At 35.4% G+C, this 22,549-nt stretch overlaps 1 protein-coding gene across 1 annotated transcript; it reads left to right on the top strand.

The window, feature by feature from the left end:
* Positions 1–6: 6 nt before the first annotated feature.
* LOC104912942 (T-cell immunomodulatory protein-like) lies at positions 7–8,323 on the top strand. The gene is made up of 6 exons (XM_010717784.2): positions 7–11; positions 2,638–2,710; positions 3,119–3,264; positions 4,857–4,914; positions 5,970–6,044; positions 8,203–8,323. The coding sequence occupies exons 2-6, from the start codon at positions 2,706–2,708 to the stop codon at positions 8,306–8,308; spliced, it is 390 nt and encodes a 129-aa protein (XP_010716086.1). The 5' UTR covers positions 7–11; positions 2,638–2,705; the 3' UTR covers positions 8,309–8,323.
* The last annotated feature ends 14,226 nt before the right edge of the window (positions 8,324–22,549 follow it).

Genomic DNA, 22,549 nt, shown 5'->3' on the forward strand with positions numbered 1-22,549 from the left:
GCTGCGCGGCGGTGAGCGCGGGGTGGGGCCGGGCCGGAGCGGTGCCGTGTCCGGTGCGGGGCTCCGCGCTCCCGCTGAGGGTCGGGCCGTGTGAGCACCGGGCTGCGCCTGGCAGCTGCTGTCCATGGCCGTCTTGTCACCAGGGTCGCGCTGGAGGGAGAGCGGTGAATAGGGAGTGCTTCTCTAGGGTAACGTCGTTGGTTGTGTTACCTCCGAGGTGCTTCCGGTGTGGTAGATGGTGTTTGCGGTACGGCACGGCTGCGGTTAGGAGAAGTTGGTCTTAAAACTGGGATAAAGCCCTCGTCCTACGGAGGTGATGGCCGCAGTGTGAGATTTGCTCCTACAGGCTGTTTTCTCGTACTGTCGTGGTATTTTGGGATGCGGAGGTACAGAATGCTTCACTCTTGTATAGAGGACGGTTACATGTCAGCCTGCTTCGAGTGCTGTTGTGGTGCTGGGCCGAGTGGAGCCTCACGTAGAAAGAAGACCATCAGCTCCCTCGGGTCCGTGCCCAGCTGAAGGGAGGGCCCAAATCACTGCACACCTGTGGTCACTGCTGCCTGGAAACAGGCAGGTGGGAAGCCCACATCTGTTATTTGTTTAATCCACCTTCCACTTCTGTTTGATGTCTCTACTAATGTAGGGCAATGTAGAGTTGTTCCCTTCGTACATTTCAGTGGAGAGTTTTGGAAACTTCTCTGGTATCCTCGCTCAGATTTTCAGATAGTGGATTTCAGAGCCACTTAATTGTTGTTTTTCCCTTTCCTTTAACCTCTTGCATACACTTTCCCCTTTCTTTTGTATTCTTTGAGGACTAAGAACTGTTGTCAACACCAAGGATGTGCGCACCGCAGGTTGATGTAGAGGTATCACAATTATAGTTGTCCTCTGATAATTCCCAGTAGTCTGTTTGTTTTCACTGCTAATGAACACTGAGCCAAACTTTACATAAATCTGTTCTTAGTGGCTGTAAAATCTCATTTAGCGAAGCATAATTAACTTGGAACCTAATGTGTGTAAAGATGCATCTGCTTCAGTGCTGTTATTTTTACCACCTAGATGATAAAAGTCTATAGTGTGTGTATGGGAACTGTTAAGTCGTGGTCTGAACCAGTGACTGAGCACCTGATGAAGGGGTGTTGCCAGCCCTGGAGTACAGTTGGAAGCAATTCACCTTGCAACTGGAAGGGGTGGACTCGGTCTCCACTCCTCCCTAATCTTGTTTAAGAGCTGGCAGTCACAGAGGAAGCATCTCTACTTAGAGATTATCTGCTTTGGAGTGCACAGTGGTCCCTGACCCTTAGAAAGGTGTGAATGATTTCTTCTTTATTACTGGATTGTGACCTCTGCTTTTCTTGAGTGATCCAAAACTGGTTTAAAGCAGCTGTATCTGCTATTGCCTATTGTAACAGCATGAAATCAATGTTATGAGTTTCAGCAGTTGACCTACATCTTTATTATCAGACGCTCCACTAGCTAGCAGGCTTCTTTCTCTCGTGTGCCAGCCTCATTCATCTGTGAATGTATCATGCAACCCTGGCTGTATTAGCTTGCCAGATGGGACTGCACTGGTTGCCTCTATCTATTTGGAAGGGGTTTGTTTTCATTTACTCATTTGTTGGCATCTTCTCCTTTGCAAACACATTTATGGCAGCTATCTTTTCTTTTCATAACTAGGAAATTTTTATTCTGCCCTTTCACAGCTTTGATCTTTGCTGCTGAATTATGTCCTTGAAATATGCTCTAGTAGTTCCAGTTTAGAGCTATAGGATTATTTTCATGTAGATATCCTAGTTCTTACATGTTGGGATGCTACAGGTGAATTTATTAGAGAATTAAGGAAACAAACATAATAAAAGATGAGTAAGGACATTGTATTTTTTCCTTTAGTTCTAAGCTGTGATTTTACTTGTAAAAGTATAAGGACTGCTTAGAAAGTAAGGTCTCCAATTTTAATGTGTCAGCCCACAATGTCGAAGGTGGATGTTGTTGGTATGGCAGTAGATGGAATGGGGTATTGGCAGGTTTTGTTGCTGTGTAACAGATGGCAGCAGAGGGGCAATCTAACAGAATGCCATCTGACATGGAAGTGCATTGAAGCAACTGAAAGTCTGTGGCTTGTATTATTGCAAATAAGGAAGTTCTGCTGGGGATCAGGTTACTTCTCTGAGTTTCTTAACTTGCTTTTGTCAGGAGACTTAGCAAAAAAGTATCAGATCCTACTGTGTCAAAGACAATGTTAGAATAATTCATTCAAGTTTTTTTTTTTGCTGTAAATGTTTATACAGAATTGATGCCTAATATTTTTTCCAGGTAGAATTTGCTAATTCAGTATAGGAAGTTTCAAATATGATAACAATAGCAAAAGAGGTTTAATCAGAAGCCCCAAAGAACATTGTTGACATTAGCATACCTCTGATGCTAGTAGATGATGTTAATGATACAATTAAGTTTTTAGTATTATACTGAAGAAGTATTTCTTTTGCTTCCTTTCTAATGAGGAAGAAGTGGTTGTATTTTTGATGCTGTGAGGAATTACCATTTGTAATGTTTTAAAAAAAAAAAACATTGTTTTTTATATAAGCCACTTATGATCCTTATCTGTCAGGTTTATATGTTGCCTGGTTTGCTTTGCAGGAAATGAATTGATTATCTTTTTGGCAGACCAAAAGGAACCTTACTTTAAGCCCCGTGTTAAGTTACCGATGAAGTAAGTGTTGGTATTGAATGGTGAAATAATATAAGTGTTTTGGTTTTGTTTTGGTTTTTTGGGGGGTGGGGGGGGTGGGAAGTGTATCTTTACAGTCAGTCAGGACTAGAACACTCTGATGTTATCTGTTTACCTTTGTGGTTCGGCTTGTGCTTAGGTGAGCTCTTTAGCAAGAGGTTTTTTGAGTAATTTCTGGTACTCTTTTGTTTTCCTTTTTTAATTTTGTGGTTCGTGTGGCATAATATCTGGAAACAAGTTTTGTCGTGCACACAATTAAATAGTAGATGTGACTTCCCACCCCCTTCCACAATTTGTGTGCTTTGGTTTTGCTTTGTACTCGTATTTGGTCACACACATTAGTCCTATTATTTGCAGTTGAGGCCTTTTAAAATTTGTTTCTAATTCTAGATCTCTAGGTGTTATCATAACCAGTGTAGTTCCAGGAGACTATGATGGTGACTCACAAATGGATGTCCTCCTGACTACCCGCACCCAAAATCATGGCAAAGATGAACTTTCAGTGTTCATTTTCTGGGGACACAACCAAACATTAGGTGAGTTGCTGAGGCTGCTTATTAACAAGATGTTTGGATTTCTTAACAGTTCCAAGTATTTTCAGAAAGTTGTGCCACATTACATTTATGCTTAAACTAATAATTAACAGCTGTGTAGCTTCATATCCATGTAGTATTTTGCTATTAAAAAGTATTTAGTAATTAATGTAAGAAAACAAAACTATTATAAGAAAACAATGCGTTTATATCATGCAACATGTATAACCAAACAATATTACAGATGGATAGTAACTGACTATCTAAAGGGTGACTTGTTGCAGGTTCCCCATTACATGTCAGCTTCACAAGGATTATCCCAAAAGACTACAATATTTGATTATAGAATGTGCTAAGAACTTAGTGTACACTTGAGAGCTTAAATTTTCAAAATGTCACACCTAAACTGACCCACATTAACGTAACTCTCATATTGCTGTTAAAACCAAATTCTTTAAAGACAAACTCACTCTGAAATAGGTTTTGGGGAAGAAGTTGTAAAGTCTCTGTCACTGGAAGTTTTCAAGAACCTTAGGCAATCATCTTTCAGCTGTGTTCTAGGTATCTAGTAGTGTTCTGATTGTATCTTAGAGTCATAGACTATGTGACCACTTGAAGTCTGTTTATTTTCTGTTGAGTAACTTGGAAGAAGGACTGAAAAGCCACAGAAGATCATCTTAAGTATACACAACATATTGAAAAATAATATTATGAACAACTATATTATAAAATAGTTATAGATAAGGCAAATGTTGGGTGGCGTTAGAGGCTGTTGGTTCTGGCTTTATCCAGAGAAGAATTGAGCAGCACAGGAAACTGCGCTGGATCGAGTGTTGAGAGAAGAATGTAGTTGTAGTGTTAGGAAGAATGTGAAGGATTTAGGTGAACTTATGCTGTCTTGTGAATAAACAAACTTTAGAAGAGACACAAGTGGAGCTTAGAAAGGAGTCAGAGGTTTTTGGTATGCAGTGAGGCTACTGGAAAGGTGTGTGGTGCTTACCTGGTTAGTGGAAGTGTGACAAATCAAGAGCAGGATAATGTAGAGACTGGAGTTAAGACAAAAAGTACAGGGAGGCAGGGGAACTGGAATGATGTGGCCAAGAGCTGGGATTAGAAGTGAAAGTCAAGTCTTAGAGGTGATTAAGACTTAAAATCCTAATTTCCCATTTAAACAGCCTAGCTCTAATCTTAATTTCAAATGTGCAGTGGATCTTGTTAGCAGTGTATTTTATAGTGACAAAATGTTAAGCAGAAGTCCTGTGTGCAGTGATAAATTTGGAGTATCTTCATGCTAGCTAGTTCAGATTTCATATGAGTATGGGTTTTCATGAAATAAATTTCACTAAGATCTGTTTGTTTATTGAAAGTTTCAGTGTAGAAAGAAGCAGCTTCAGCAATTGAGCTAGTACTTTCCTGTCCAAAATTAAAAGTTTAATTTAATCTTTTATCTCCAGGAGCATTTTGTTTTGTATCTTAATTTTTTTTCTTATCAAAAAGTTAATAACTCTAAACTAATAGAAAAAGGATTATATTTGCTAAATGTTACTGTCATAACATATCTGTAATTTAATAGAATGAATATTTTCTGCTTTCAGATCTTAACCATAAAACTATGATAAATAAGACTTTTCATGATGAGCCTCTAGTAATGGAGTAAGTATAACCTACATTTTTAATTAAAATGTTTTGTAATAACGACTAATAGCAACTTGATAAGTATGTTTTAACACTAAAATTTAAAACATGCTCTTCTCAAGAAGAGGATGGCTTGTGGTTTGTCAAGTGACCTAATAAAAGATGACAAAACAGATATGTAAAAATGGTTTATATATTATATAATTATATATTATATATTATATATATAATTATTATATATATATCAGCCTGGCCAAAGCAATTAAATTAAACTTGGTATTTCTTAATTTTAGTGCTCAATGTTTTAATTTAAAAAAAAAAAAAAAAAAAAGAAAAAGAAAAAAATTTGTAGTGAATTTCAAAGGAAAAAAAAACCACAACCACCTTACTGGCTTATCCCAGTGAAAGTATTTGTTCCTCAGCTTGAATGAAAAATATGTGGAAAATCTAGCAGGAGGTCAGGCAGCAGGTACTTGTTGGGGAGAAGCAAGTTTCTGCTCTTTCTGTACTACTACTTCTTGTAAGCAATATATGTTTGTATATTGTATTTTCAGTTTATATTTATGCCTTATTTACAATGTCAAGTAAGATGCATTTAGTTGGTTATGCTGGTGAGACCTCATCGTCTTCCAGAGGCAATGAAATTCAAACCTTGTTCACGAAACTCCTGTTCATGTAAGTGTATAGTTATACAAGAATTATTTGTGTATCTGGAAATTGGAGAATCCTTGCTTTGAGAAGAGTGGAACGGGTAAGAGACTTGAATGAGAAGTTTTTGATCAGTTCTGCCTTCTTAAATTTGAAGAAATATTTAAGGAAAATAACTAGAAATATTTTTTCTTGTTAAGTAACATGAAGTGACTTATACAACTAGGAAGTCAAATGCATGGCATAGTTTATAAAATACTTAGTGGGCTTTGCATTACTGCTAGCAGCTCAGAGAAGAGCCTGCACAGCTGAAAATTATTAGCTGCCTGTGGGAAAATGCTAACTAAGTACATGATAGTAAAGGATGGTCAATTTTGACTCCTGGAATGAGTTAAAGTAATACTGAAACTGTTTTTCACTTTCAGCTTTAATGGTGATTTGATTCCTGATGTCTTTGGTGTCACAGGTGATTCAGATAAGCCACAGATACTGATAGGCGGGTAAGCAAAGTGTTTATTAGCATGAATTTCAGTAACTTGTTCGTCCTCTTCTATTTAGAGACACAAGACTGGAGCTGTGTGCACTCAAGTCTTCTTTCCACATGTGTATAGAAACATTTTATTACAGCACCTAATTGTGTTAGGCTATTTATTAAAAAAAAAAAAAGAAACACATTTGGTATGCTTCATGGGTTTCTTAAAAAGATTTTTGCAAAAGGCAGTAACAGTATAAGACTGTGTGCCAGTGATGTTCTGTATTGCATTTTCTGCTTTAAGGAGTAGTTAAGGCCATTTTGCAGCACTTAAGAGTTGTCAGGAGTTTTGTGTGATGGAATTGCAGTGAAGGAAACTAAGTTTATGATTCAAGTTTCTGCTAGCCCTGGGATTTCTAGTATGGGACTAGCTAGCAGCTGCTCGGATAAAAAAAAAAGTTTAATGGGGAATCTCAGCGACTGGTAAGGAATATGAAAAAGAGTATTTTTAACTCTTAAGAATGCTCTAGGATTTAACAATTTTACTGTTAATCTCTAAAATTAAACAATAACATTTGACAATGAATTACTGGGGGGAAAAAATCCAGGACTATGCTTGTTTATTCTTACAGGGTTGGGCCTTCAAAGATTTAATTCTAGCTTGATATTTTGCAGCTTTTAAGTGGAACTGGATAACATGGTCTTGAATGCTGTTTAGTAATGCTAACATAGAAACTTGCAGCTCCCTGTGCTGCATAAGAAATGCAGGTGTTGATGTAGCCACTGATTTAGGTTCCTGTGCAATCAGTATTACTTTGTTCTAAAAGAAAGTGTATGTTAGGAATTCTTTGTATTCCCATGTGGTTTTCTTGAGCAATTGTTTTAAGAGATCTGTTAACACAGGAGAAAGCAATCAGATGATTGCTCTGTCTCTATGGCAACTATACATCGGCTTCTATTGTGCAGTGCTATGGCCCTTAAGAAATGTTTGTCTGTTTCTGGTTTATTTTCCCCCATCATTAAGTATTAACTTGACAAGTGTATTTAACAAGTTTATACCTGTTGCTGATTACTGGTTATTTTCATTTCCTCAGAGGTGATTTGGAAGTAACATAGGGCAAGTAACATTTAAATTGTAGTTGAAAACTCTATACCCTTCTTGGCAATATGTTTTTTGTTCATTAATCCGTAGTTGAATTTCATTGCATTTTTTTGAGTAGGTGGCTCATGGAACAGAACTTTCACTTTTATGACACTTTCCAAAAATAACAGTAGATATTGAAAAATTTGAGCTTTGGAAGAAAGGAAAATAGGGGTCAGGTGTTTTATTTTTTCTTGAAATCTTTTTACTAGTAAGTTGATACAAGTAAGCTGATTGAGGTTAAAATAACAGTGTCTTACATGGGGAAAAAAGCTTTATTTCATCTGCTCAGAAAAACATTTTTCTACTTCAAATTTAAAAACATTTTAAATTACAGTAGAGCTGCATAACTTTCTTGGCTTAGAATAAAAAATAAACAAGAAAGATAACAAAGGAAAGCACAAACTAAAACCACCTCCAAACTAGAAAATATTTTCTAGTTTACTTCATTATTTCTGTAAGGGGGCAGATGGTTTTAGTTTGACTGTGCTTTCCTTTGTTACTTTTCTTGTTTATTTTTCATTCTAAACTTTCAGGAAAAGATAAGAAATTGTATCACCTCCTGGGGAAATGAGTTCATTAGCATATGGTTTATCCTGTGTAGCAGGCATGAGCTATTTCAACAGCATGTGATTGTGTCCTTTTTTTTTCATCTGTTGGTCCAAAGAAGATTTCGTAAGTACTGATAGTAAAACTGCTGGAGGGAAAGGGGAGGGCAGGGAAGTTTTTCAGGATTTATAGTTTTGGAATCCAGGCTGTACGTTTCACTTTCTGCATAATGATGCTTTTCTGTACAAATAATTATTTTAGGAAGTTAATATAATCTAACTGAAGCCCTTCCTCTATGAATCATCTTTTACAAAACATTTCAAGCAGTTACTTACTACTCATTTAGAATATTGTAAGCTAAGTTGTAATGTTCATTTAATGGTAAAAGAGTGCAACTTATGTTCAGTTTTGTTGTGTTTTTTTTTAAAGGTATATTTATCATGGTTAAGTCTGTTAGCACTGATGAAATGTACTGCTTTTTCTTCTTGCCTTGTAGGAACTTATCACGGCATGCTGCACTGGACACCCGGAGTAGGATGTATATACCACACTCTCATGCATTTATAGACTTAAATAATGACTTCACAGCTGGTAAGTCATAAAAGTGCTAAAAACTTTCCTAAGATTATTTATCACTTCAATTTGTTAAATTATTGAATTATTAATATACAGATTAAATATTAATTTATAAATAACTTATCACGATATTATATATTGTATATATCTTTCTAAAATTTGGGGCATTTTCATTGACAGTTGTTCTAGAATACTCTGTTCAGTAATTTGACCTTGCTACTTGGGATTTTCAATCATTACCTACGCTTCAAATAATGTTTAATGTTGTGTTTTTTTTTAATAAAAATACCAGAATTAATAATAAAATTTTCTGATTTATAATTTAATGAATAATAATGCTTGCTCTGAATAATTGTTTGCCATCAGAACATCTTCCTCTTAGAGATGTTTCTCTACTATTCAGAGTTTGTGACTCTGTCATTGCTTGCTGAGTTTCCTTCTTTTTCATTTTGAAAGTAGTTCATTCAGAGATGTTTCCAACACTGGATTTAAGTCATAATTTGTTTCTTAAAGATGTCAATGTGATTTCATTCTGTTTTGCTATTGCTGTTTGCTATTGCTAGTTTATTCTAGCACTGAGAAAACAGCATGTGAGGCTTGTTATTCTATTACAATATGAACATTCCTATAAGCTTTTTATAATTCAGTATTCAGAAAAAATACTGAAGACAGTTTTTGTTGTGGTCGATAAAAACTGTATTCTTGTTGTTGATGGTGATTTTGTTTTGTTTAATGTTTGTTTAGGTCAAATATGTAATGCATCTTAGCTTTCAATTAATAGAGGTCTGTTTATCACTTCTGTGGTTCATATCTCAAAGCATATTTAAACATCTTGCTAAACTTCATTTACTTTCTTAAAAGACTAAATGGATTTTGAAATGCTTTCTCGTTTGCTAGTTGTGTTTTATACATCAATTCATGTATGGTAGTTTGGGTAGGAGAGATTATTTTTTTCCCCTTTTTAGTATTATGGGAATGAGAGAGGAAAGAATCCATAAACCTAATTAATATGCTTTTCATTTTCAGGGATTAAGTTAATTACTTCAGTGCTTAGTCAAACTGTAATACTCATTTCTGGCACACAGCTGCATGAAGCTGTCAAGTGGAAATTCCAACTGGAAAATTAAGTATATGGTTGCTTATTATAATCAGAGTCATGTCAATAACCAGCGCTAAGGCACTTAGCTATATACACCCTTTGGAATTTGTCTGGGCAAAGAAGAGATCTGTTCCAGGTAATTTTTTAAAGATGAACATGTGGACATAAAAGTTCACAGGTACGTAAAGGTAGGAACTCCTAAGTTATTCCTGTGGATCAGTCACAGTTAGAAGAGTTTTGGCAAGTGTACTCAGAGGTATCTACGACAGCCAAGTTAGCCTACAAAATGTCCAGAAAGTTCCAGTTGGTACTGATGATACATGGAAAATTTATCCATTCAATACAAATAGATGGCAGTATCAGTGTGGGGAGTACTGGGAGCTTTTATTTTCATATCTGGAGATGTGAATAGAAGCTTCTGGGAAACCTCCCCACTCAAATACACAGATTTTTCTTGCAGCACAGATACAAATCCTCAGGCTGGAATCTGTGGGTCAAAACAGCCTGTAAACTGTTGACAGTTATGTTACAGCAATCTAAGGAAAAATTTAAGAAAAATAATTCATTCTGAGAAGAAAAATGGAAAAAATATTTTCTTTGAAGTAACTATTAGTAACATGGGAAGCTGCTTTTGCTAGCCCTATGAAAACTAGCTCAGCAGTCAGCAAAGCATACGTTGCAGAAAAATAATACTTTATCAGTGATATTTGATATTTCTTGACTGACACGTTATTGCAGGAATGCCTGCTGCCAAAACAAAAAGCCACCTGGCCCTGACTGTACATTTATGGCAGTTTGCTCTCATCTGCTCTAGTGACTGTATGAGGGAGAGGGCGTGGAACATGATTCATTTTCACTTGAGTTATTAAGCTGATGCAAGTTATCACGGAGCTTCAGGGTTGCCAGAGTTAGTGTAAGCACGGAGGGAAGATAGGCTACTCTTTTTAGTAGCAGCACATGTTTGTAGTTTGTCTGTAGTCAAGCATGAAATTGCACCTTGAGAGTCATTGTGCCTCTTTAAAAAAAATATATATATGTACTTATTTAGTGTCCTCACAGTGTCGTCTTTAATTTGTGCTAGGCTGTACGGAGTTTGGCAAATGACTCATGGAAATAATGATAAAAGTAATCAGCTGTGGTGTGGTTTTGTTTTGTGTTTAGTTAAAAACAAACAAACACCATATGTAACTGTGTACCTGGTACTGGCAATACTGGGATTCTATATGCCCTCTGCCCAAACAGTGCCAAAATAATATGCTGATACTGCTGAAGTGTGCACACAACCATCCTGTCTGTGTCCCTGCACAGTGTGGGTTGACTTCACAGGACGGTTCTATGTTGCTCCTATTTGTTTAGCTCTGTCAGTGTAGCTGGGGCAGCGCAGCCTTCCAACACCGAACAACACTATTGCAATGTTATTTCTCAGTGTAATCTGTTATTAGTTGGTTGATCAAGGTAGAGCTAGTGAAAATGAGAGAATTCTTGTGCTAATCTTAACATGCACTGCCATTCTTGATTAGGAATAATATTTGTTAAGGATAGGTTTTGGTCCATATTAAAATCCTATTAATTACAAGGGAGGAATTGACAAGGATGCAGAAGTGTAGTCTGCGTGCTCAAGTCCAAAAGACTTAATGCTATTACAGCATTCAGTACTGCTAATACTGCTATGGTACTTTTTAACTGAAAAATCAAGTCTTTACTTGTGACAGTGCCACTGTTTATAATTATGAAGATAAAAAGCCCTTCAGAATGCTCAGTGTTCACTTTTTTTTTAAGACGTTTTTCTAATGTTCTGAAATGTTTTGGGGGCTCTTTGTATTGTACAACAGATGCAGCCAATTCAGTGGTTTTTATGCTAGGCTATTTTTGGTAACTCCATTATTATAAAAAGCTTAGGAGATTTAAAGTATGCTTGATGTTTAAAATAATAATAATAATAATAAAATCAAAAATCCTCTCTGAGCTGAGAAACTTTTCTGCTTTTATTGTCTAATCCATTTTCAACCTGCCAAGATATAAACACTCAAAACAGATTTTAATTGGCACGTTTCTCCTGCTCTGGGTGAAATGAAGTCAAATTGTTCTGATTTCATTATATGAGAATATGTTCATAAAAATGTCTTTAATCCCTAACAATGCTTCATGAAAGGCTAACTGTGTAAGGATTTTACAAATCCAAAAATCCACTAACCAGAACAAAGATAATACTAATCTTTCTTAGTGAGATTTAAACTATGTTGTTTCAGATAGTAATGCTGCTGCTGTTTTTCAATTAAACCATCATCCTTCTATTTTTATAATTTTTAATTCAGTAAGTAAATTTAACTTAGGCTAGGAATATTATCTAATCCATATAGAAATATGCAATATAATTTTTTCCCGAGGGTCTATTTGTGCTTTGTGGATAAGGATAAAAACAAAAACACAAAATTTTTAAGCATCCTCTTCATGCGTACTAAGTGTGTGCTTCTCCAGGGAAGAGTATCTAGTTCACAGAGTGGCTGCATTTGGACAGGTGTCTGAATCACACAGAATCACAGAAACACCAAGGTTGGAAAAGACCTACAAAATCATCCAGTCCAACCATCTACCTATCACCAGTAGTTCTCAATAGAAAATCTGGAAATTGTCTAGTTCAACCTGCCCAAAGCAGGATTAGAGCAGGTTGTTTGGGGTTATGTCCAGTTGTCTTCTGATTGTCTCCAAGGAAGAAGCTCTGCAACCTCCCTGGGCAATGTTTTCCAGCACTTAAATGTAACTCTTCTTCTGCTGTTAGAGTAGTTAAGTGCAATTTCTTGTATTCAATATGTACCTATTGTCTTTCATTCTGTTACTGGGTGCCAACCAGAGAAGAATCTGCCTTTGCCAAGCCTTGTCTCTACATATGCACATACGTTATCAAAAAGCAATTGAATTTTAAATATTGCATCTTAATGTTTTTAAAACAGTACAAGAAGTTGTATAGTATATAGTGTAGTGCTCATTTTTAACTCATAGTTACACTTCATAATACCTCAACCTTAACGAAGTCACACGCTTCACTAGTGCAGTGTGCCTTACTGAAGTGATGCAAAAGAAATATATGGCCTTTGAGAAATGTTCTACTTGTTTAAAAACAGCAATGAAATTAACGTTGAACTTGAGGTAAGAATAGTGAAAATTTCTGCAGTTTGCTAGGTTTATCAGTATATGCATTTCAGTGATATAGCTGAAACTTTATTCAGTAGTTCATTATAATTTAGTGAAAAAATAAAATATAACTGGGTAGAAAACACTAATTTAACTGTGCATCTACATACGAAGATTGATCACTTCTCAACAATAAAAGTGTATTTTTAAGTAAGATGGTGGTGTTTTTCATCTTGGAATTTAAATTTCAAGGTCTTAATGACTTCAGTGTGGAGCAAATAGTAAGTACATGTAATTGCAGGGTTTTATAGTTCTAGACATATGAGACACTGGCTATATTTTAAAATGTTGTATTCATTTGCTTTTTTCCAGCTTTATTCCAGAACCCATTTTTTATTTGCAAAGGATCTGAACTTTCTGCCCAGACATTTGAGGTCAAATTGCATCGTACATCTATGTCATATTTTCCACATGCCCTGAAATAGACTGAAAGATAAGAAAAATGTGGTGACCTTTGTTAGAATGGGGTCACTGAGTGTCTAGGAGTACATAATCACAGTTATTAGCTAGTTTAAGAACATAATCTTGAAGTTAATAACAATAGGCTTGTCTGGACAGATTAAGGTGTGTTTTATAGGGCAAGACTGTGTAAATGAGCATTTGCAGAGGATACTCCATGAGTAAGAGACCTGTCTTAAAAATGTCATGGAAGGTATACATGACATAATGTAAGTATTTGAACAGGATTTAACTCTTACAGCTTCCTGTAAGATAAAAAGTAACTTCCTTTTGTATTAATTCACTCAGTTCAAAGTCGATAGGAACTCAATATTTCTCAGAAATGTGAATCAGACGTGTTAGTCAAGAGATGGAGATAGTACTGTTTCATTGAGTAAACAGTGTTCCCAAAATGGTCATCATACTGAAAACTTCACAGTTGAAATATGTTAAATCAGAGATAGAAGCATTGCAGCTGGGAGCTGAGGCCAAGATAAGTAAAAAGCACTTGATAAAGGCTACCCAGAACTGCTGTATAGCTGAGTACTGATTACAAATCATCTATTTCAAAGTAGATAACAGAAAGATATTTTGGTTTTGCCATTGTTGTTTTGTATCAGTCAGCAATTTCAGATAAATAACTTGCACCAAGCAAAGGCTTAAATTAAGCATAGATGCTAGATAAATACTGATTAAACTGTCTTAATGTATGCTCTCACAGGTACAGTCAGTGCTTTCTCTGAAGATAAAATTTTTAGGATAGTGATTATTTAGCTTTGTGTGTTTTTTCTTTTTTTTAACTTGATGGTTGCTAATTAAAACTTACTATAACATTAGATGTTCAGTTAAGGCTATTGATGTCTTTCTAAGTATTTAACTACTGTTACAAAAGTATTTCTGATGAACCTGTATTTACAATAACTGTCAAGTTTACAAGTCTTCTATTAAGAAACAGGCTATATCTCTGCAAATATTAAAAAAAAAAAGTACAAAAGTTCAGATCTGTGAGGAAAAACTACCTTGGACTCTTAATCATGCTGCAACTTCTATCATGGTGACAGATGTATCATTGACTGCTATGAAAGATATCTAATGTACTAAATATTTTGTGCCTTATTTGGTTCTGTGATTCAAAAGTTTGGAAATAGTGCTTTTGCAGCCTGTCTTGTGTTGAACACCAGCACATGGTGTGTATAATTGCAGACATTTCTGGAACTGTTTTGAGATAGTGAAGGAAAAATCATAAATTTGATTTTGAGAAGAGTAAAGTGGGAACAGTCATTAGTCAGAAACAGCTTGCTATAAGCTAATTGCCAGTCTCTTTACTGGTTTCTGAAGGTTAATTTTCTTATGTTATTTTGCTTTAGGAATCTAGAAACCTCATGTCCCAGAACATTTACAATGTGTTTTCACTTTGATTCCTATTTATTTTAAACACATACATGTAGACAGCTTTCTTCTTGAAAACCATTCATTCAATTCTTAAGTCATTTTTCTGTTGTAATCAGTTAAGCCTTGATTCTGAAGACACTATAAACCTTGATGTCACATTCAGTTAGTTTTTATTTGGTGAGTTGCATCTTGATAGAAGGTAGTAACCCCTCTGCATATAATTTAGCATTAAAGATTATTTTATGCAGTAGATCTGTGTTTATTCTCTATCAAAACAACCAGGCTCATTATGTTTGTAAACAAATTATCTAGCCTTTTAAAGCTTAGCTCAAGTGACATTTTAAAAATGTGCAGTGTGTATATTGATGTTTATATACACGAATGTGTGTACGCTGTCTTTGTTTGAAGTCTTTTCAACAGATGTTCTATAGAAGTTTTGTGGGTTTTAGGTTTATTTTCAAAAATATTTTCATTATTTAAAATTTAGTTCTCTTTGAATTTCCTGTGTGATGTGACCTTCTGATACCTCTATTATTTCTCTTGGTATTGAGCACTGGGCAGGAATATGGACAGTTCCTGCTGCCTTTTAAAAGACAAAACCAGAGTTGGTTAAATTACTAGCTACATATTCTTTTTATACTGCTGGAATTGGTCTGTCTTTGCCATTACTACTTTAATTATATTGATGAGGTAAGCTATAAATAATAAAAGAGTAAGTAAGGATTTCTATAGAAAGGAGGCAGCTATTTTATCTTGTTTTGCCTGATCTTTCTAAAGGATTCCCACCACCTTTGCTATCTGTTTAGTAGTTATAATACTAAAATTACCATAATGAATTATCTTTTTCAAATTTTTAATTATATACTGGTGTACTGATACATTAATATGGTTTTTTTTTTTTTATGGGAATCAATAACTTCATATAGGTGAGAAGTAAACTGGTTCTGCCCAATCAGCATTTAGTTGATGAAGCATTGAACACGAAAACAGATTCGGAAAATACTCTTAGCACTGAAAGTGGTTATCCTATATTTCTTGAAACAATATTGTTGGCTTCATAATGAAACACAGTTTTCTGTCTGAGAACTTGAATTTGAAGTACTAAAACCCATAGGAATAGTGCATATTCAAATACATATTTGTTCAGCATACAATTACTTTAAGACTTTTCCATTTCAATGATGCTTTTGAATTAATGCATGTAGTTGTGGATTTATAATATTAAAAATGTAGTCATTTTTAATATTGAAATGGGATTTTAATGCTTAATCTTTTTGTTTATAATTATTATCTGTTTTACTAAAGAGTTCTGGGAAATGTGAAATGTAAAACAAAAAATTAAAGAGCAGAAACAATCCAGAATCTCTTTATCTCCTTATTATAACTACATTTCTTAAGATGTACAAACAGAAATTAGCTTGTTTGGAACCTAGGAAGTGCTTTCGCTTAGATTTTTCAGAGGATGAAGTGAGTGAGAAGAGTGGTCTCCGTAATTACTATTTCATGTGATTAACATCAAAAATCAATGGCAAGTAAATTGGAGATTGATTAGCATTGGTACTTGCATTGGTATCTGTATTGTAAAAGCTAAATTAGTACAACTAGGAAGTAGGTGTAGTCAGTGAATGATACTAATGCCAACGTGACCAAACAAATCTGAGAACCAAACTAGAGAGTTGCTCTACTTTCATGAAAACTTACGAACTTAGGCACAAAATTGATCAGGTACTAAGTTTTGGTTTGCGATTTCCTTGTAATAAAGAAATAAGACTACGTGAAGTCTTTGTATAAAATTGTTTGTGCATATGGAAAGTATCTATAGGTACTGAAATAAGTTGTAAATGTATTTTCTTTGTTTATATATGCTTTTCATTTTTTTCCCATATAGTTGGGTTGATGTTTAGTGAAAACAGGGGATAGCTGTATTTTGTTTAGACCTTAGACTTTGGGGGCATTTAATGATTTTTAATACAGTTGTCACTTCAACCATCCTGTCAGTGCTTGAATTTGAAGCATAGAATTTTAGTTCAGCACATTGTTTATATTGATCAATATGCACAACCAGACATACCCACAAGCAACTTCCAGTTTAATGTTGTGCATGTTAGAAATGTGCACAGACAACCATGTTCTTCAACATAAATCTTTTGAGACACATTTGGTGTGTACACATTTTTTTCTAACTGGTTGATATCTTATTTTGTAAGGACTTAATGCATTTTGATAGTGTTTAAAAAATATGAGCTTTTCCTCGTTATTAACCTGAGTTCTGAAGCAAACGTGAAGTGAAACTGTAACTTAAGAATATTGCTTATGCCCTGGCGGTTTCTGAAGATAACTTTAGTTGCTGAAGGTTTTAATTTTGAAATAAAGCCCTCTGACATTAAACAGAAAGGTCAAATCAGTTATTAGTGAAATGAACACTCTATCTATAAATAGTATTGTTTTTATAACTCCTAGAAGTGAACAAAAATAACAAGGTTAATTAAAAGTGAACTTGAAGCAGATTCTGTGTAGTCTGCCTTTGTTGCAATTTCTTAGTAGTGCTAATAAGTAAAAGTAGTATTTGGAAGTAGGCTTTGTAATACTATCTGCTTCAGTAAGATTATCTGAATTATTCCAGTTGGGCTGAAGTCTTCTAAGCTGTCTGTCTCTCTCTGTGCTGAACTTGTTCTAACCTTCATTTATGCTTGCTTGGCCTCTTTTACAAACTGAAACTGGTTTAGTATTTGGTAAATTAAAGCAAAGTTTCCCAGAATGACTTAGTACTTGTCTTAAAACATCCTTCCTGAGAGACAGTGTGGTCATCTTGCTTTCGTTGTTTTAATTAAAAACCTACATAAAATTTAGCCAGCTTGAAATGTATTTTGGAAATATCAGCTGCTTTTTTTTATTTTGTCTTCCCCCTCCTAACCTGCTATTACTGAGATCTAAAGCATCCATATGTAGTGAAAATTGTCAAGGATTAATGAAGCATTTCCTTCCATACATTTTGCAGTCAAAATTCTGAGTAATAAAGTGCATTTAAAAAAAAAAAAATAGACATTGTAGGAAGAGTAGAAATGCTTTCATGTTCAAGGAGTTTAAATCCTGTTCTGCATTTTTAATGTATCTTTTGTGTGGAATTCCATGTTGTGCCAGATATAACATGCTATAATTGAGTGCTGGATGCTCAGCATGTGATTTCTAATGGGCGTCCTTATTTTAAGTCATCTGAAACCCTGTAGCAAGAATGCTGTACTTCTGGTGCCCCAAACATGTTAGTGATCAAACATGTTAGTAGTTACATGATGTCTTATGATATGTACTACACGAAAAAATTGTCAACTGTGGTTCTAACTCGAATTATGTGTACTTGATGTTGAAATTATTTCACAATACACAGACGTATGTGTTGTGGCCTTGGCATCAATACAAAGTAGATCTGAAATAACTAAAGCTGATGCTGTCTAGTTGTATAAGTTTTAATTATCTTCCTTGGGAGGTTTTTGATTCATAACTGGGCTGTATTTTGATAGAACGCGAAAACTAGCTGATACCATCAAATAAAGGTGGGTTATTATTATGTAATGCACTTGTAGTTTATTGATGCTCATTAAATCGAAGTATTACTGATTTTTTTTCTCACCAAATCACTGTTAGGTAAAGTGAGGCTGTGAATAGAATGCTAATGATTGTGTGTCACAGCCTGTGACAGATGCCTTCTGTATTATATGTTTGCTTACATTGGTTTTCAGTCTCATGGATTTAAAATGACAGGTAGCCTCCTCGATTCTTTAACTTATTGGTAGATTGTTAACTTCCGTTTATGAATTTTCCTCTTACTTACTTACTTTTTGTTAACAACTCCCTGCTAAATCAAAAGTAAGAAAACATACTTAATGCAAACACACTTGCATTACAAAACACTTTGCATGTGTTTAAGAGAAACACTTCCTCTCTGATGATAATGCTTTTCTTACTTCTAGCCATTCAGTTACACTGTAAGCGTTAAATTTTGGGAGACCTCCTTGAATCTAATGTCAGTGTCTCCCACCATCCCAGTGACCAAGGACTTGACTTATCTCTCTTATGTCATGAAATAAGAACAGCAAAACTCTTCCTGCAGACCTAATGCAATGGTCCATCCTTGTGTTCTTTCTCTGGCAGTAGGAGTGGCCAGACTGACTTTTATTTTTTTTATTCTGTGGTCCATTTTCATTGTATATGTCCAGAATCTACAACTGTCATAGTGTTGTCAAAGATAAATCCATATCTATTGTGTTTAGTATCCATTTATGTACCTATGATCTAATCAAAGTATCCAGACTAACATTTTTGTTTTCTGCAAATAATACAGTAAATAATGACCTCAAGTTTATTTCAGTTTATAACCTTGGGTTGTGAATATCTGATATTGCACCACTGTTGGGTTTGTTAGCAGTTGAACAGAGCGGTCCAGCACACCATACTTTATCTCTCTTTTTTCAGTTTATAGATATGTGTGCAAATAGTTTTGTTTTCTTCAGCTGAAGTAGCTACCACAGCTGCCTCCCAAAGGCTATGTGGCAGCATGTCTTTAAACAAGTGACATTTCCCTAGCGTTTGTAATATGATACATGTTCCTTGTAGGAAGGAGGTGTTCAATTTTCTTGACTTTGCCAGAAGCAGAACAGAACTGTAGCGGTTTTCAAGATGATTAGTGTATTAAAATACAAAAATTATAGAAATGAACTGTGTATGCTGTCATGCCATTCAAGTACTAAACATACATATCCTATCACATTTGTTTGTTCCATGTTTTCTCCTGCAGCCCTCATATAGTAAAGAAGGTAATAATGATAGACCAAGGAAAGCAATAGCAACAGTTGTAAGATACACCTACTATGGACACTCCTCCTTTAGGAAGGAGGTGTTTGCAGACTGCTTGCTATGGTTATATGGGAAAAGATACTTATAAATATTACACTTATTAAAGATGGAACCATTAAGAATTAGTTCTTGTTCCTAAGCACCAAAAATATACGTGATAAAGTCAGAATCTTAGAATAGGTTAGATCTGAAGTAACTTTTGGAAATTGTGTGGTATAAGAGACTGCACCAGGAAGAGTTTGTGTTTTCTAAGGCTTGGTTCTTATAGACACTTGCAATTCCTAATTATTCAAGTTGTATCTTGCTATTTGGGGTGTCTCAATTGCATTGTTTGAAGTATTTTTACACTGCCATTGCAGCAAATGCTTTTATGCTTGCTTTGGAATCTGATTTTCTTGTTCTGAATGGAATACTTCTTTCAGATATTTAAGCCCTAATTTCCTTTGGTGCCCAAGAATTTATTCCCAAAAATAGGCGTGAGAATTTGAGATACGTAGTTTCTAAGCAGGCTTAAAGACGAAAAGGACAATTTGTATTAATATAGCAAGTGAGTTGGTTCAGCTGGTTCTAGAACTACAGGTGATGTTGCTGTAGTGATGTTAGTTTGCCTTATGGGAAGTCTCAGCTTGTTTCTTTAACTTTGAAGCAGTGTGACACTAGCTCATCTGCTATTTATGGAAGATGATCTGCAATCCTTGTCTGCCTTCATGGTTTACCAGCACAGTGTAATATGGCAGTAAGCTTGAAGCTGCTTTGGTGCCTTGATTCCACTAGCTGTATATAGCATTACAAGTCTCAGGTTAGCGAAAAGGAGGGACAGAGGAGTATATCAAAGAGGAAAAAAAGACAAAAGTAATTTAGTTGTTTTCAAGAGAACCTGTTCTCGAGGCTTTCTCTAGAGGGAGGAAAGTTCGGTGTGAAATGGACATGTTGCTGAATTTAATCATCATAATGCTACTGTAGCAGGTGATATTCAGTACCTGGTTTGTACTGTGGCTGAAAGCTTTAAATCTGTGAACACCTCTATTTTCTTTGCCTAGTAAACATTTTAGACATCTTGAATTACTGCCTTTGTACTAGCTCTTTGTAGTTTGACTTAGATTTAGTGTCGTGATTTATTCCTCCTACGCTGCAGATAGCTAAATGCATTCCTTGTATTACAGCATGAGACCAGCCACTGTGGCGTTCTGTCCCATTCCCGCCACCTTGTTGTTTATCTGAAAGCAACTTTTGAGTCTGATCCTCACATCTAAGATTTTACATACCTATTCTTCCTTGTCTTTCTATATTGTTTCCATTCCCCGTGCGTTACGTTTCTGAGTATTTCTATATACTTACTATGAAATCAGAATAAGGAGAGGGAAGGGCAGCAGGGAGACAAATGTAATCTGCTTCTGACTGAGAACTGAAGGAAAAAATTGGTTCTTTTAATGCATAAGGGAAATCTATCTCAAATTACTTTTTTTTTTTTTTTGCATATCTTTACAAAGTAGATGCATATGTGTATTAGAGTATGCACAGGTACTCTATATTACAAGTAATTCACTAATATTTGATTGAGTGGCTGTTGCTGCAGATCAGGATGAGTGTGCAGCTTACTTGGCTGTCCTTTTTGTCCAGTCTAAGCACTGTTGAGTACTTAACTTTGTCACCTATTTTAGATCTGTCTGGGCTAAACAATATGGAATGTCATGTCAAACATAGCCATTATGCTCTCTGAGGAGCAGTAACTGATGCGTTTATTCTGTGAAGCTCAAATGAAAATGAGATTTATTTCTACTTATGAGTAATTTAATTCATACTAATGTTTATGTAACTTCCCATTAATATGTTAAGAACATTCATTTCTCTTTATATATTCTTCTATTTTAAGGATATTGCAGGTGCTACAATATTTACCCATTGAAGGAAATATTATTTTTTTGACTGGGAAATTGACATAGCATGCTGCTCTGCTTTTACGTTAAGAATTGAAACTCCATATAAATTAAGTGACACCCCATCACCTGTTGAATCAGTTGAGATAATGCTGTTTCATTTTTGCTATTCTTACTTTGAACAAATTTTGCTTTAACCTTGGATGCATAACTCGCATCTGTCTTTTGTATTTGTGCTTTTTCCTCCCCTAGAAGTGTAACCATATTGCATTTATTTAGCCAAGCAATTGTTTAGAGATGGGCTTTCAGCATAATACCACAAGGTGAATTTTGACTTGTGTTAGCAGTTGTCATTTTGTCTAATTCTGGAATAGAGTCACAAAACATGTAAGCACAGCATTCTCAGTGGGAATGCGGTGTTCATGGTCCCCAGGATTTCTTTTAATGCAGAGGATTGGGCAGGGACAGGATTGGCTTGGCAGATAAATGTGAGAGGTCAGATCTGTGAGATGTGAAACTGAGTCAGAGATGTTTTTGGAAAGCAGGTACAGTGCCAATCAAAATTCCTGCTAATGATTATGCAACCGATTCTGATTTTTAATCAAATATTGTTCATATGCTGTATATTTAAATAGAACATGGAAGAGGTTATGTCATAACCTGTATATGGTATAGCTCATAATGAATTGCAAATTACAGCAGTAGTATGCCTGTGCTGTAACCTGTACTATGTAGAATACTTATTTGAAACTAAAAAACTCGGTAAAAAGATGTAAAAGCTCCAATTTTTCCATATTTTCCTCTCTCCTTGTCCCCCACCTATTCAAAGCCCTCCAAATGTAGTATTTGATTATTTTTATGGTTTAGATCCATGTTAATGAACAGTGTTGCACAAACTTCCTTCTACATGCATAGTTATCACAGAATCATAGGGGTTGGAAGGGACCTCCAGAGATGGAGTCCAACCCCCCTGCCAAAGCAGGTCGCACAGGTAGGTGTCCAGGCGGGTCTTGAATATCTCCAGAGAAGGAGACTCCACAACCTCCCTGGGCAGCCCGTTCCAGTGCTCCGTCACCCTCACCGTAAAGAAGTTCTTGCGCACATTTGTGCAGAACTTCCTATGCTCCAGAATATACATTCAATGCATATAAATGCTCTCTATCTTCAGACTGTTTTCATGACTTCTAACTCTCTTGAAGAAATGCTTAAGCAGCAATAAAATTCATTCCAATGCAGCACATTATCATGATAAGCCTTTTTATGTGAGTGCTCTAAAGGAAATTGCCATTTCATGTATTGAGGAGAGTAAAATTAAATAGTACAGCTTTCACAGTACAGGGTAGGGAAGAAGGAAGCTGTAAGCAAAATCTTTCATTTTATTTCGTGTGGCGTTTTGGTGGTGGTGGTGGTTTTTTTTG

Source organism: Meleagris gallopavo, chromosome 13, assembly GCF_000146605.3.
Source record: "Meleagris gallopavo isolate NT-WF06-2002-E0010 breed Aviagen turkey brand Nicholas breeding stock chromosome 13, Turkey_5.1, whole genome shotgun sequence".
NCBI lineage: Eukaryota > Metazoa > Chordata > Aves > Galliformes > Phasianidae > Meleagris > Meleagris gallopavo.